This window comes from Bombina bombina, chromosome 4, assembly GCF_027579735.1.
Source record: "Bombina bombina isolate aBomBom1 chromosome 4, aBomBom1.pri, whole genome shotgun sequence".
In the NCBI taxonomy this organism is placed as follows: Eukaryota; Metazoa; Chordata; class Amphibia; order Anura; family Bombinatoridae; genus Bombina; species Bombina bombina.
The window spans coordinates 741,815,550-741,830,818 of record NC_069502.1 but is presented as its reverse complement, the minus strand read 5'-3'; the positions used below and the strand labels follow the sequence as shown (position 1 = coordinate 741,830,818).

General features: G+C 40.2%; 1 protein-coding gene across 1 annotated transcript in view; it reads right to left on the bottom strand.

Moving 5' to 3' along the window:
• Window positions 1–15,269, bottom strand: part of LOC128655575 (protein unc-93 homolog A-like) — a 48,997-nt gene that overhangs the window by 10,722 nt on the left and 23,006 nt on the right. The window contains exons 3-4 of the mRNA XM_053709167.1: window positions 14,812–15,041; window positions 4,244–4,381 (exon numbers count right to left, since the gene is read on the bottom strand). Coding sequence (XP_053565142.1) covers window positions 4,244–4,381; window positions 14,812–15,041 — 368 coding nt within the window. The remainder of the gene's footprint in view (window positions 1–4,243; window positions 4,382–14,811; window positions 15,042–15,269) is intronic.

The window sequence follows — 15,269 nt, the reverse complement described above, 5'->3', positions numbered from 1 at the left end:
GAGAGAGTGCAAAAGAGAGGGAGGGAAGAGATAGCGCAAAAGAGAAGGGGGGAAGAGCGCAAAAGAGAAGGGGGGGAAGAGCGCAAAAGAGAGGGGGGAGAGAGAGCACAAAAGAGAGGGGGGAGAGAGAGCGCAAAAGAGAGGGGGGAGAGAGCGCAAAAGAGAGGGGTGCTTATATGTCATGTGCAAAAGAGAGGGGTGGAGAGAGAGCAAAAGAGAGGGGTGGAGAGAGAGCGCAAAACAAAGGGGGAGAGAGCGCAAAAGAGAGGGGGGAGAGAGAGCGCAAAAGAGAGGGGGGAGAGAGAGTGCAAAACAGAGGGGGAGAGAGAGTGCAAAACAGAGGGGGGAGAGAGAGCACAAAAGAGAGGGGGGGAGAGAGAGCGCAAAAGAGAGGGGGGAGAGAGCACAAAAGAGAGGGGGAGAGAGAGAGCACAAAAGAGAGGGGGGAGAGAGAGCGCAAAAGAGAGGGGGGAGAGAGCACAAAAGAGAGGGGGAGAGAGAGAGCGCAAAAGAGAGGGGGGAGAGAGAGCGCAAAAGAGAGGGAAGAGAGCGCAAAAGAGATGGGGAGAGAGAGAGCAAAAGAGATGGGGGAGAGAGAGAGCGCAAAAGAGAGGGGGAGAGAGAGCACAAAAGAGAGGGGGAGAGAGAGAGCAAAAGAGAGTGGGGAGAGAGAGTGCAAAAGAGAGGGGGAGAGAGAGTGCAAAAGAGAGGGGGGAGAGAGCGCAAAAGAGAGGGGGGAGAGAGAGAGCTCAAAATAGAGGGGGAGAGAGAGAGCTCAAAAGAGAGGGGGAGAGAGAGAGCAAAAGAGAGGGGGGAGAGAGAGCGCAAAAGAGAGGGGGGAGAGAGTGCAAAAGAGAGGGGGAGAGAGAGAGCGCAAAAGAGAAGGGGGGAGAGAGAGAGCACAAAAGAAAGGTTAGAGAGAGAGCGCAAAAGAGAGGGGGGAGAGAGAGCTCAAAAGAGAGGGGGAGAGAGAGAGCAAAAGAGAGGGGGGAGAGAGAGCGCAAAAGAGAGGGGGGAGAGAGAGCGCAAAAGAGAGGGGGGAGAGAGTGCAAAAGAGAGGGGGAGAGAGAGAGCGCAAAAGAGAAGGGGGGAGAGAGAGAGCACAAAAGAAAGGTTAGAGAGAGAGCGCAAAAGAGAAGGGGGGGAAGAGCGCAAAAGAGAGGGGGGAGAGAGAGCACAAAAGAGAGGGGGGAGAGAGAGCGCAAAAGAGAGGGGGGAGAGAGCGCAAAAGAGAGGGGTGCTTATATGTCATGTGCAAAAGAGAGGGGTGGAGAGAGCGCAAAAGAGAGGGGTGGAGAGAGAGCGCAAAACAAAGGGGGAGAGAGCGCAAAAGAGAGGGGGGAGAGAGAGCGCAAAAGAGAGGGGGGAGAGAGAGTGCAAAACAGAGGGGGAGAGAGAGTGCAAAACAGAGGGGGGAGAGAGAGCACAAAAGAGAGGGGGGGGAGAGAGAGCGCAAAAGAGAGGGGGGAGAGAGCACAAAAGAGAGGGGGAGAGAGAGAGCGCAAAAGAGAGGGGGGAGAGAGAGCGCAAAAGAGAGGGGGGAGAGAGCACAAAAGAGAGGGGGAGAGAGAGAGCGCAAAAGAGAGGGGGGAGAGAGAGCGCAAAAGAGAGGGAAGAGAGCGCAAAAGAGATGGGGAGAGAGAGAGCAAAAGAGATGGGAGAGAGAGAGAGAGAGCGCAAAAGAGAGGGGGAGAGAGAGCACAAAAGAGAGGGGGAGAGAGAGCGCAAAAGAGAGTGGGGAGAGAGAGTGCAAAAGAGAGGGGGAGAGAGAGTGCAAAAGAGAGGGAGGGAAGAGATAGCGCAAAAGAGAAGGGGGGAAGAGCGCAAAAGAGAAGGGGGGGAAGAGCGCAAAAGAGAGGGGGGAGAGAGAGCACAAAAGAGAGGGGGGGAGAGAGAGCGCAAAAGAGAGGGGGGAGAGAGCGCAAAAGAGAGGGGTGCTTATATGTCATGTGCAAAAGAGAGGGGTGGAGAGAGAGCAAAAGAGAGGGGTGGAGAGAGAGCGCAAAACAAAGGGGGAGAGAGCGCAAAAGAGAGGGGGGAGAGAGAGCGCAAAAGAGAGGGGGGAGAGAGAGTGCAAAACAGAGGGGGAGAGAGAGTGCAAAACAGAGGGGGGAGAGAGAGCACAAAAGAGAGGGGGGGAGAGAGAGCGCAAAAGAGAGGGGGGAGAGAGCACAAAAGAGAGGGGGAGAGAGAGAGCACAAAAGAGAGGGGGGAGAGAGAGCGCAAAAGAGAGGGGGGAGAGAGCACAAAAGAGAGGGGGAGAGAGAGAGCGCAAAAGAGAGGGGGGAGAGAGAGCGCAAAAGAGAGGGAAGAGAGCGCAAAAGAGATGGGGAGAGAGAGAGCAAAAGAGATGGGGGAGAGAGAGAGCGCAAAAGAGAGGGGGAGAGAGAGCACAAAAGAGAGGGGGAGAGAGAGCGCAAAAGAGAGTGGGGAGAGAGAGTGCAAAAGAGAGGGGGAGAGAGAGTGCAAAAGAGAGGGGGGAGAGAGCGCAAAAGAGAGGGGGGAGAGAGAGAGCTCAAAATAGAGGGGGAGAGAGAGAGCTCAAAAGAGAGGGGGAGAGAGAGAGCAAAAGAGAGGGGGGAGAGAGAGCGCAAAAGAGAGGGGGGAGAGAGTGCAAAAGAGAGGGGGAGAGAGAGAGCGCAAAAGAGAAGGGGGGAGAGAGAGAGCACAAAAGAAAGGTTAGAGAGAGAGCGCAAAAGAGAGGGGGGAGAGAGAGAGCTCAAAAGAGAGGGGGAGAGAGAGAGCTCAAAAGAGAGGAGGAGAGAGAGAGCAAAAGAGAGGGGCGAGAGAGAGCACAAAAGAGTGGGGGGAGAGAAAGAGTGCAAAAGAGAGGGGGGAGAGAGAAAGCTCAAAAGAGAGGGGGAGAGAGAGAGCAAAAGAGAGGGGGAGGGAGAGAGAGCAAGGGGTGGGACCACTGTACTGCAAAAAATGCCCCGTGTGAACGGGTTTTAGGACTAGTGTATCTATAATTTACAGCATACAATTTAAAAAACATTTTGAACATTTCGAATCATATAAGATTAAAAGGCCATGAAACCCAAACATTTTCTTTAATGATTCCAATAGGGCATGTGATTTGAAACAACTTCTTTTATCAAATTTGCTTTACTTTCTTGGTATCCTTTGTTGAAGAAGTAGCTATACACTACTAAGAGCTAAATGAACACCTCTGGTGAATCAATAAAAAGAGGCATTTGTGTGTAGCCCGTGCCACCAATCAAAAACTAGCTCCCGCTAATGCATTTCTGCTCCAGAGCTTATCTAGGCATGTTTGTCAACTAAATATACCAAGAGAATGAAGCAAATTAGATAATAGAAGTAAATTGGAAAGTTGTTTAAAATTACCTGCTATGAATCATGAAAGAAAACAGGTTTCATATCCTTTTCATTTTTTTTTTGTCCCTTTACTATAAATAAATAATGTGATCAAATAAATGATATGCCCATCTAAATAATGATGACAGTTGATGTGATCCGATGATCAGGATGATCCTCAAAGGAAACAAAACATAAAATAGTGTAATACTGTATGAAATTGTGAATACAGATCTTAATGGACGATTCACTACTCACTTGAGATGGAGCTATAATAATCTCTTTATATGCGCACACTCACTTTTATACTGGTAGGCAAACAGTATCCCATGGATAGAGACAAATAAAATGTATTAAAATATAATAAAATACATGAAATAGTCAAATGTTCAGTGCATATGCCAGATAGTCAGGTTCCGAAATCAGAACAGTTCACCAACACTGTTAAGGGCTATCCTCTGTAACGGATGGAATTGGATTATGGGCAGTGAGAATCCCGATCCAACCTCCGCTGTAACGCTCCACCTCTGACGTCACTGGCACGTACAGACGTATCATATTGGTTACGATCCGACGTACGTTTCACCGTATACTGACGTCTTTTTCCTGGAAATTTCATACAGTATTACATCGGATCACTTCAACTACCATCCTTATTTAGGTGGCCATATCCTTTATTTGATCACATTATTTACTATATTACATATTTTATTGTGATTGTATTGCACATTTTGTTTGTATTTATGTCCCTTTAATAGTTTGTTACAGTTGGAGGTGCATGAAACAAGTAATTATGAGCAATCTTAATCTTTCGGCTTTCCCACCTTTCCATAAATTATTTGTTTACATATTTTGAGACAGTACTGCCTCTAAGTCAGGTTATTTAGCATTTTACATGTTTTTCATTTGAAAAGAATTTGAGCCTTACCTGTATATATACCCAGTAAAGTGTATATTAGGCTGTTTGATGGTCGATGTAAAGATGTATCATTTCCACTGCTGATACTTTTAGCTGGACAGTCATTTGCTCCACAGTGCGTATAGTTAGTAACGCTAACATTATATCCTGATAGTAGAAACAGAAGCATGAGATCTATTATTTCAGTGTAAGGATAACATAATTTCCATGCCAATGTTATGTATTTAGATTATGTGCTGCATTAAGCACTAAAAATATGCTACCATGTGACCCCCCAACAATTTTATCTCATATTTCTTATATTTCTCATTACTAGAGGCCAGGTACACACAAAGGGGTTATTTACCCACCACTAGAAAACCAGGGATCACTTATCTGTAATAAAATTAATGAATAAAACATGCAGAGCACAGGAAGGCATCATATTGTTGAAGTGTTCCTTAGAATGTACTACATCCACATACCTTTCAGAGCTAGTTGCTTTAGGGCAGAATACAACCCTGCCATGACTTCTAAAGAAATGTCTTATAAACTACATTTTTGCTAAACCCATTTTTTTCTCAAATTAAAAGCAGGTTTTTAAATGTACTTGTCACACATGTGCTTGAGATTGATCCTGGGTCTCTGAGTTTCCTAGTTCTGTGGCTTCCCTCTAATTTTTATTCATTCTCTTTCTATCTTTATTTTAAAAGCAAGAATGTAAGTTTAGAAGCCAGACCATTTTTGCTTCACAACCTGAGTTGTTCTTGGTGATTGGTGGCTAAATGCACCCACCAAAGAACAAGGGCTGTCCAGTGTACTGAACCAAAAATTGTCTGGCACCTTAGCTTAGATGCCTTCTTTTTTTAAATAAAGATAGCAAGAGAACAAAGTTGATAATATGAGTAAATTAGAAAGTAGCTTAAAACTGCATGCTCTATCTCAATCATGAAAAAAAAATGGGTTCAGTGTCCCTTTAACATGAGTATGGTGTTTTTATATACCATAAATTAATATATAGAGCTTATATTGCTTTCAAAGTAAACAGACCAGAGTAAAACAATGTACTACAACATTTTAGTATTGCACTCTCCTCTTCCTGACCTGAACTACCATACCTAATCTTATCACCAACATTAATCAAGGTATGACATCATAAATTGCATCATCGATGACATATCTAGATATATGCTAGAGATAGCTTAAATTAAACTGAAAAGACATGGTAGTTTTGCGCAAATGGATGCCAAAGGCATACTAAATAGAGTATATGAAACAAGATTCAGTAACCACTGTTTTTGTACCCAGGACATCCAGTACAGTATACATATAGTGGACAAAAGGTACAACACCATTACGAACGACATACACCCATACTGAGACAACAGGAAGGCTGATGATATGCGGTTAAAACGTCCATTTTAATGGTTAAACATAATAAAAACTTGCAAAGGCACAGTGAGCACAGACCTGATTACAACTGATGCGTTTCCTGCCACACTCGGCTCTGATGAAGGTCCATGCTCACTGTGCCTTTGCAAGTTTTTATTATGTTTAACCATTAAAATGGACGTTTTAACCGCATATCATCAGCCTTCTTGTTGTCTCAGTATGGGTGTATGTCGTTCATAATGGTGTTGTACCTTTCGTCCACTATATTTATCTGTTTTAAGAGGGTCTCGTAGGGGAGCCCTTTCAACACCGGAAGGACTAGCCTGGACGCTGTTTGGACACAGATGGTGTCTGAAGTTGTTGTATCGTACCTCACGGAGGTTGGCAGAAGATTTACTCGTTCACCAGAAATGTTCCTCTGAGATTAATCTGTTTTCGGTATTACACCGTGGATTCAAGTGAGTAAAATATGCTCTGAAGATTGATTTAGTTGTGTTAAGCTATGTACTATATTTGTACTGAGTGAGGTAAACGAATGTGAGATTGCCACAAAGTTTGAATACAACATTTACTTATCTGATTATATAGGATGTAATATTCATAATAAGGTCTTACTTAATCTGACAGTGTTAAAGGATATTATACACTGTCTTATTTACACTGGAATCTACCTTATCTGGATAAAGTATCAGTCCGACATAAATCATATTATAAATTGGGATTCAGTACAGTATAAACACTTGTCATCCAGTGTAGAGCCACACAAATTATACAAAAAAGCCTTTTGGGTGCAGATTAAAATAAAATGGTTTTCAGTTTTTTTTTTTGTATTTCTGCTAGGCATAAGGGGTCTATACAATATTAGTGGTTTTAGCTTGCTTGTGTAATCTTTCGCTCTCTTGTAAACAAAGGTGTGTGTTTGTGCAAGGCCTCCTATACATACTATATGCATGTGTTTTGTGAGTACAGATATGCAAATATGATTGACGCCGTGGCATATTTATGTTTAGTGCTGCCCTAGGCACGCAAAATTCTGCTGCCCCCCCCCCCCCATCAAAGGTTTTAGGCCTTTTTTTCCACTTCATGTTTTTGTGGGTCAGTGTGCAAAATGTTTTTTTGTTTTTTTTTTTATAACAATTCTAAAGAAAATGGGCAAGCAAAACACTTGTATACAGGTGGCTTGAATTGCATGCATCTCATACCATTTTCTCCCTGAGAGAAGGGAGAGAAAAGAAGGGGAGGGGAAAAAGGGAGGGAAAGGAAAGCAGGGAGGAAGGAAGAGAGAGAAGAGAAAAGTGGTGAGGGAAAGAAAGGAGTGAAAGAAGGGAGCAAGGAAGGCAGTTGAGAGAAAGAAGGGAGGGAGAGAGAGAAAGAAGGGAGGGAGTTGAGGGAGGAAGGGAGGGAGAAAGGGAAAGGAAGGGAGGGAAAGAAGAATACACTTTGAAACAATCACTCCCCTTTACATGCAACAACATACATTAATAACCATTATTCAGGTAATTAAACTTTTTAAGTGTCCGTTTACTATTTACTTCATGGGTTCATGAATGCAGAGAAAGCTTTTAGTAGCTAACATACATTAGCACTGAGAGTTTTTGATTAGACATCACATGAATGCAGAGACAGCTAGCTATTAGTAACTACATACATTAGCGCTGAGAGTTTATGATTAGACATCACATGAATGCAGAGAAAGCTAGCTATTAGTAGCTAACATACATTAGCGCTGAGAGTTTATGATTAGACATCACATGAATGCAGAGACAGCTAGCTATTAGTAACTACATACATTAGCGCTGAGAGTTTATGATTAGACATCACATGAATGCAGAGAAAGCTAGCTATTAGTAGCTAACATACATTAGCGCTGAGAGTTTATGATTAGACATCTCATGAATGCAGAGAAAGCTAGCTATTAGTAGCTAACATACATTAGCACTGAGAGTTTATGATTAGACATCACATGAATGCAGAGACAGCTAGCTATTAGTAACTACATACATTAGTGCTGAGAGTTTATGATTAGACATCACATGAATGCAGAGAAAGCTAGCTATTAGTAGCTAACATACATTAGCGCTGAGAGTTTATGATTAGACATCACATGAATGCAGAGACAGCTAGCTATTAGTAACTACATACATTAGCGCTGAGAGTTTATGATTAGACATCACATGAATGCAGAGAAAGCTAGCTATTAGTAGCTAACATACATTAGCACTGAGAGTTTATGATTAGACATCACATGAATGCAGAGAAAGCTAGCTATTAGTAGCTAACATACATTAGCACTGAGAGTTTATGATTAGACATCACATGAATGCAGAGAAAGCTAGCTATTAGTAGCTAACATACATTAGCACTGAGAGTTTATGATTAGACATCACATGAATGCAGAGAAAGCTAGCTATTAGTAGCTAACATACATTAGCACTGAGAGTTTATGATTAGACATCACATGAATGCAGAGAAAGCTAGCTATTAGTAGCTAACATACATTAGCACTGATAGTTTATGATTAGACATCACATGAATGCAGAGAAAGCTATCTATTAGTAGCTAACATACATTAGCACTGAGAGTTTATAATTAGACATCACATGAATGCAGAGAAAGCTATCTATTAGTAGCTAACATACATTAGCACTGAGAGTTTATTATTAGACGTCACATGAATGCAGAGAAAGCTAGCTATTAGTAGCTAACATACATTAGCACTGAGAGTTTATGATTAGACATCACATGAATGCAGAGAAAGCTAGCTATTAGTAGCTAACATACATTAGCACTGAGAGTTTATGATTAGACATCACATGAATTCAGAGAAAGCTAGCTATTAGTAGCTAACATACATTAGCACTGAGAGTATATGATTAGACTTCACAAGCTGATCTAAGCAGTGCACAAATGCAACCAGTCTGTTAGCTGCTAAGACCTGCAATAAGCACTGCGCTCGCAGACCCACCAAAGCTGATAAGGGGAGGCAGCATATCGGCACAAGGTCTTCTCCTCCAGCCTCACCTTGGAAGCGTATACCCGGTCAAGTTTCTCACCAAGAACTCTTCCACTGCAAAAATACCGGCAGCTCTAAATGAAGCAATGGTTTAAAGGAGCACTCCCTGTAAAGAGGGACCTTAATCAGCGCATGTGCCTTGTCTTCTCTGTAAAAGCCTGCACTTTATCGCTCACTGTACTGTGTGCTTGCTTTTAGAGAGAGGATAGGACAGATGTGCTGCCCATCCCAAATCTGCTGCCCTATGCACTGGCCTTGTTGGCCTAGGCCATAATACGCCCCTGGATTGACGGTGTCAGACATTGGGAGAAAATAATAGATCCTTGAAATGGAGAGCCGTTTCATTTTGATTGATTTATGATTGTATTTTATGTATGTATACATGTTCTTTTTTTCTTAACTCCTGATTAATACTTTGGTTGATTAACTACTTTGTTGATACAATAAAATAAGATAATAATTTGCTTCAAAACATTTTTCAGAGCTTCAAGCTAGTGGGTCATTGACATTCATTTATAGGTAGTTTTTGAGTATAATATTTTCTTAGATTTTGGAATATATATATATATATATACAGTATATTATACAGACCACACTCGATGGCTAGAAGACAAACATTCCTTGCAGCTTTATTGTCGTGACGTTTGGGGGACAATCTCCCCTTCAAGCTTCCTGTTTATTTGATTCTGGTAAGCACTTATTTTATTTTCTTGTATTTTTTGTTGTTCTTATTGCGGTGGAAGACATTGTAAATATTGTACCTACCCAGGAGGCTATGGTTTTCATTCTAGTCCTACGGGTTCACTTCTTCATTTTTATGGCTTTGGGATATACAGTATATATATATTTACACACACACACACATATATATATATATATATATATATATATATATATATATATATATATATATATATATATATATATATATAGACAATCAAGCACTCCACCACTATCACCTTCACATAACCCGGGGGGCACTCCAGAAAAATGTATCTCTTCATGTAAGGGCACTCGCCGGTATTATAAAATTCTTATCCCTCTCCGGTCCTATGTCGGATATATTCCGATATGACTTTTTTCAGACATGACAGATGCTTGGCAATTGTGCATGGGTGCAGAGGGGGCGGAGCTTGTGTTGAGAGTGGCGGGGATGCGGTTTCACTCTCGTGCAGCTTGTTGTATTGGTCTGTTGAGATGTACACACCCTTGTTGATGTGGGCTTCCCTAGTGGGGGCTGCACACAGTGATCTCCCGTGTTTCACACTGCACACGTGGAGATGTGATCTCCTTGTGGACCCTCCAGTTATGTTTGTGTCATCCCCTTCTGCACACACATCCCCCTTTACAGATGTGTTCCCCAATTGCACACACAGCACCCTAGACATATATGACATCACTATGGATGCTGTGAGTGTGGGGGGAGCTCACATCGCTATGATATGTTCTGTGTGTGTTTGTGCCCATGCGCAGTGGCTAAGTAGCTATTCCATCAGAACTAAACTAAGAAAATAGGTTTCTAAGAAAATAAACCTAAAAGTATGTGTTTTTTCCCTAAAATTAATTAAGATCTGCTGGCGCACTAAGTGAAAATTAATAGGACTGGAAAGAGTTCAACTTTATTAGGAAGGGGGTGGGGCGTGTCTGCATAGCGATCCAGCGTGGTCACACTTCCAGTTCCAGTAGAATCTTCAATAAACTACCGGTTATGGTAGAAAATTTACCTCAAAAAAACCTTTTTTCAGAAAACTGAAGTGCTCCATCACGTGAGGGGCCATATAAAAATCCATGATTGCTGTATTTTTGACACCGGAGACCTGATACAGACATTTGAGGCCTAGAGCGGCGGCTCAGTATAGGCGATGTCATCCCCTCGCTAGCGCGAGGTACTCAGCCATAACAGACCATACTGCTAAACCTGCTGGGACTCTACCTCTCTTACCCTAAAGATCTTAGAAGAGAGGGTTAGTTAAAACCTACAATCAAAATGATCGTATCAGGGGATACCACTAAACGAGACATTTTAACTACTCAATGGCACAAATTCGAAGCATTATGCCAGAAACTCATCGACAAAGCTCCATTGGACTACTTAATGGCCCATTGTTGCCCTGATGATGTAACATCTTGCCGACAAAGGAACAAGAGGAAATCAAGCTCACCATGAGCAATAAACTACAGAAGGGACTTCAACACAAGGCAGCCTTGCTGCGCAGATCGCTGTGTGGCATAGAGCCTCCGGAGGTGACTAGCAGCCATTACACAGAACTCATCAAGAAGCATGATATACCAAACACAGCACCAGCAATCATTGTCTCATCAGGCGCCTTAAAAAGATCTCTACAGACAGGAATACAAGTATCAGCAGGTGCGGCTTCCCGGGGGTTTGTGGGGGCCTCTCGGGGGACCGCATGGATAAACAAATATAGCCCTATATCTGTTTTAACAGCTGCGCTGATGAAAGATAATAGTAATTTTGCTGAGGTCATTCATAAAACAACTAGCACGGCTCACTCGTCAGAAGTTCACGGAGGGGCAGCACATGAGGATACCTCAAACATCACTTCACCTAGGAATATATTATCAATTATATATATATTTGCAAGGGAAATTTTAAGCATATAATATGCAAATGGCTCAACACTTTCCTGCAGAGCTATTAGAATTACCTAACTTGACTGATACCTTTCTATTCTTCTTATCCACGGCAGGGAAATCTCTATGGAGCATTTAAACCTGTACCCTACTAACAAACAAAACCATGTGACTGACCAAACAAATGTTATTTATTGACGGCAAGCTGTAACTCAATAGAGACATTATTTTGGGTTGTAAAGTTGTGCCTTAAATTATTTTCTGTTTTACCTTTATATAGGATTAAGTTAGCGTGTATTCATTAAAACTACTTTTACAAACAGTTTTACTATGGCGAGCCTGCAGATCTCTTATTATCATTACACCCATTTTTGACTGTAGAGTTAAGTTTATGCATTTTGATATTTTATTAAGAAATGGGTTAAAGGGACAGTATAAACTAATTTTCATATAACTGCATGTAATAGACACTACTATAAAGAATAAGATGCACAGATACTGATATAAAAATCCAGTATAAAATGGTTTAAAAACGTACTTAGAAGCTTTCAGTTTAGCTCTGTTGAAAAGGCAGTTGGAAAGCCCACTGCAAGTGGGAAATAAGACACTCCCCCCCCTCCCCCTTCTTTTGCATATGAAAAGACCCTTTACACAAACAGGAGCAAGCTAGAGAAGGTAGCTGACGATATTCAAATAAAACTTTGGGGCTTGGTTAGGAGTCTGAAAATCAGAGCAATATTCTTTAAAAATAAGCAAAATTATACATTAAAAAAAAAAAAAAAAACTTTATGGGTTTTATAAATAGATCATCTACAAAACATTTATGCAAAGAAAAAATGAGTGTATAATGTCCCTTTAAGTTATATTTATAGATTAGAATATATGCATGATGTTGGTGTTAAAATTTATGCAAGGGAGACAATACACATATTTCTAAAATATGTCGCCCTTTACTCGGAGGCTTGCGGCCGGAGCTGCTGAGGGGATGCAAAATATAAACCAGAAATATCTCCTGTATTGTTTTCATAGAACACAGTAACCTATTCATTATCACTACTAGTAAAATCTAAATTTCTCTATCTTTCATTAATTCCCATCTACCACTGATCACTAGATGGTGACATTCCCATGTTAGAATAAGTAATCATATCAGTAAATAATAGGAAAGCTATGTGTAGCTCCTTATATATTTTCTAACAAACAGGCTTTCTACTTCCCACTCTCTAGCACAGGATTCTTACAATATAGCCCTGAAAATTGCTAGCGATTGGTAAATACATAAAATAATTAATATCAGTTGTGGCCTGTTTTTGTTGTTGTTGTTTTTTTGTCTGTTTTTATTGTTTTACTTTTATTTTATATATTTCATGATGAAGCTTCATACCTATCACAGGTACTGTATGTATACTTTGTCTGCGATGCTTCATATTTACCGAATATAATGTATGTTTATTCTTTTATTTCTATATTGTTCAAGTTAATGATCCCTTATTTAGAATATCAATCACAATCCACAGGTCCAAGAGTGGCCTAATCTGTTTCCATTCGCGTGTTACATCGTAGCCGCCCTCCCGGAAGTAACTGACATACAGTATAGTATATACACACATACAAGAATTACACTAGAATTCTCACTGTTGTAAATTATGAATAGGATCTAGTTTTAGTAATTAGATACATTTGATATTTTGTGTTTTTTTTTTTTAAAATGTCTTATTCATTCATTAATCAATTAATGTGTTTCATTAGTGGACAATATATGAGCTTGATTGCAACATTGGGTATGGCTACTGAGTACTTTTATTATAAAATTCCCTTGACCCAGTATTTTATATATATATATATATATATATATATATATATATACAGAGAGAGAGAGATGACTCCTAGGTAACTCCACAGGAGTGAGCACAATACTATCTATATGGCACACATGAACTAGCGCTGACTAACTGTAAAAATGCACTGAAGATAGATATGGTTTTCAAGGGCTTAGAAATTAGTATATGAGTCTACCTAGATTTAGCTTTCAACGAAGATCACTAAGAGAACAAAGTAAATTTGCTGAAAAAAAGTATATTAGAAAATTGTTTAAAATTGTATGCCCTATCTGAATCCTGAAAGTTTATTTTTGACTAGACTGTCCCTTTAAATATTTTTCCTGCACAATTTCAATTTGAGTTTTACCTTTCCTCAAAATGATTTTTTAGAGAACAATTTTGTTACAAATTTAAAGGGACGTGATACCCAAATGTTAAAGCAATTGAAAGTGATGCAGCATAGTTGTAAAAAGCTGACCAGACATGTCATGGAAGGAGGAGTAATTGTAAATATTGGGAGATACACAAATGAAGCCCGGCTCCAGACAAAACAATTTATGTAATTTGTCAATGCTCTATATACAGCTGCCTAGTATTTTGTTTGGTAAATTTGCTTGTAATCACTGTATTAGACTAATTATGTACAATAAAAGTTTGTAATGACAAATGACAAACTTTCCACTCATAAACATGCATACTAGTATTAAATAATAATAATATTGAAGGGATAGGAAAGTCAAAATGAAACTTGCATGATTCAGATAGAGCATGAAATTTGAAGACACTTTTACATTCATTTCTATTTTCCAATGTGCTTTGTTCTCTTGATATCCCTTGTGGAAAAATCGCCATAGAACTAGCTGATGAGCTGTTGTTCGTTCCTGGTAGAGCGCCTTTCTCTTCGTATGCAAATTAATATGACCCTAGGGAGGTATCCCTATAGGTGATGGGGGAAACCAGACGTGGACTCCTTGCCCAGTGTACTTAGAGGAATGTGGCTGCACCTCACTGACGAGGCCCATAGAAGGCTGAAACGATCGTCTGGGGTTGTCATGTTCCTTGTTCAGTGGGGAATTTCCTGGTTGTCCGGGGCTGGACTGACCTTACTTGGCGGGATCAGACTGATATGCTTCAGGAAAGTTTTTCTCTGTGAAAAGCACACTGGTCTAAAATAGGCTGCTCCTGGGTGGTAAATTGCCATAACTAGCTGATGAGCTGTTGTTCGTTCCTGGTAGAGCGCTTCTCTCTTTGTATGCCTTGTTGAAAAAAGAATATGCACATATCCTACACTAGAGGGAGCTAGCTGCTGATTGGTGGCTGCACACATTTATCTCTTGCGATTGGCTAACTAGAAGTGTTCAGCTAGCTGCCAGTAGTGCAATGCTTTTCCCTCAGCAAAGGATAACAGACTGAAGCAAATTTAATAATAGAAGTAATTTGGAAAGTTGTTTGAAATTGTATGTTCTATCCAAATCATGAAAGAAAATTTTGCAGATTCCTGTCCTTTAATTATTCTTGTTTTTTTTTTTTTTTGTCCTGTGAAACAATAGAAAATAATACACTACTGATACATTGAATTGTATTAACATTCCAAGTTTTGCAAGACACTAGAAGCTACGTGACTTTTGAATCAGTTAATACTTGTTTAATGTTTTGCATCTTTAATCTGTGTATTTGACAGTAAGGAGATACTGATAAAAGGTGTTATGTCTTTAACATTAGACATATTATAACATAATAAGATTAAGAAATGTATAGTATATTGATCTGTGCCTTACCTGCGTCTGGAGTCTGACCAAATATTAAAGATGATATCAAGTTTCCCCAAACACCAGATGATTGAAAAATTAAAAAGAATATTCCAAAGTATTGATTGACAATATCCTTTGCAACCTTTCCAGCTTTCTCTGCATATCTGTTTCCACTCTCTGTAAGATATGTGCATTTTGCAGCCCACAAGGGAGCTCCTCCAAATCCCAAAATCACAGATGTGGGAATGAGTGTGTACCTTAAAAATTAATATAACATATCATAATTCACTTCATAACTGCTCACACTTCAAACTGTCATAATATAATAATTTTGTGTTTTTTTTTTAATATTTAACATTTTAATGATATGTTAAAAATAAAATAAAATTCCAAGCATTTAGGGCAAAACTAAAACACAGAATGATAAATTATGATTAAACCAGAGTGACAACCATTTGCTCATATATTTTGTTCTAGTGGACATT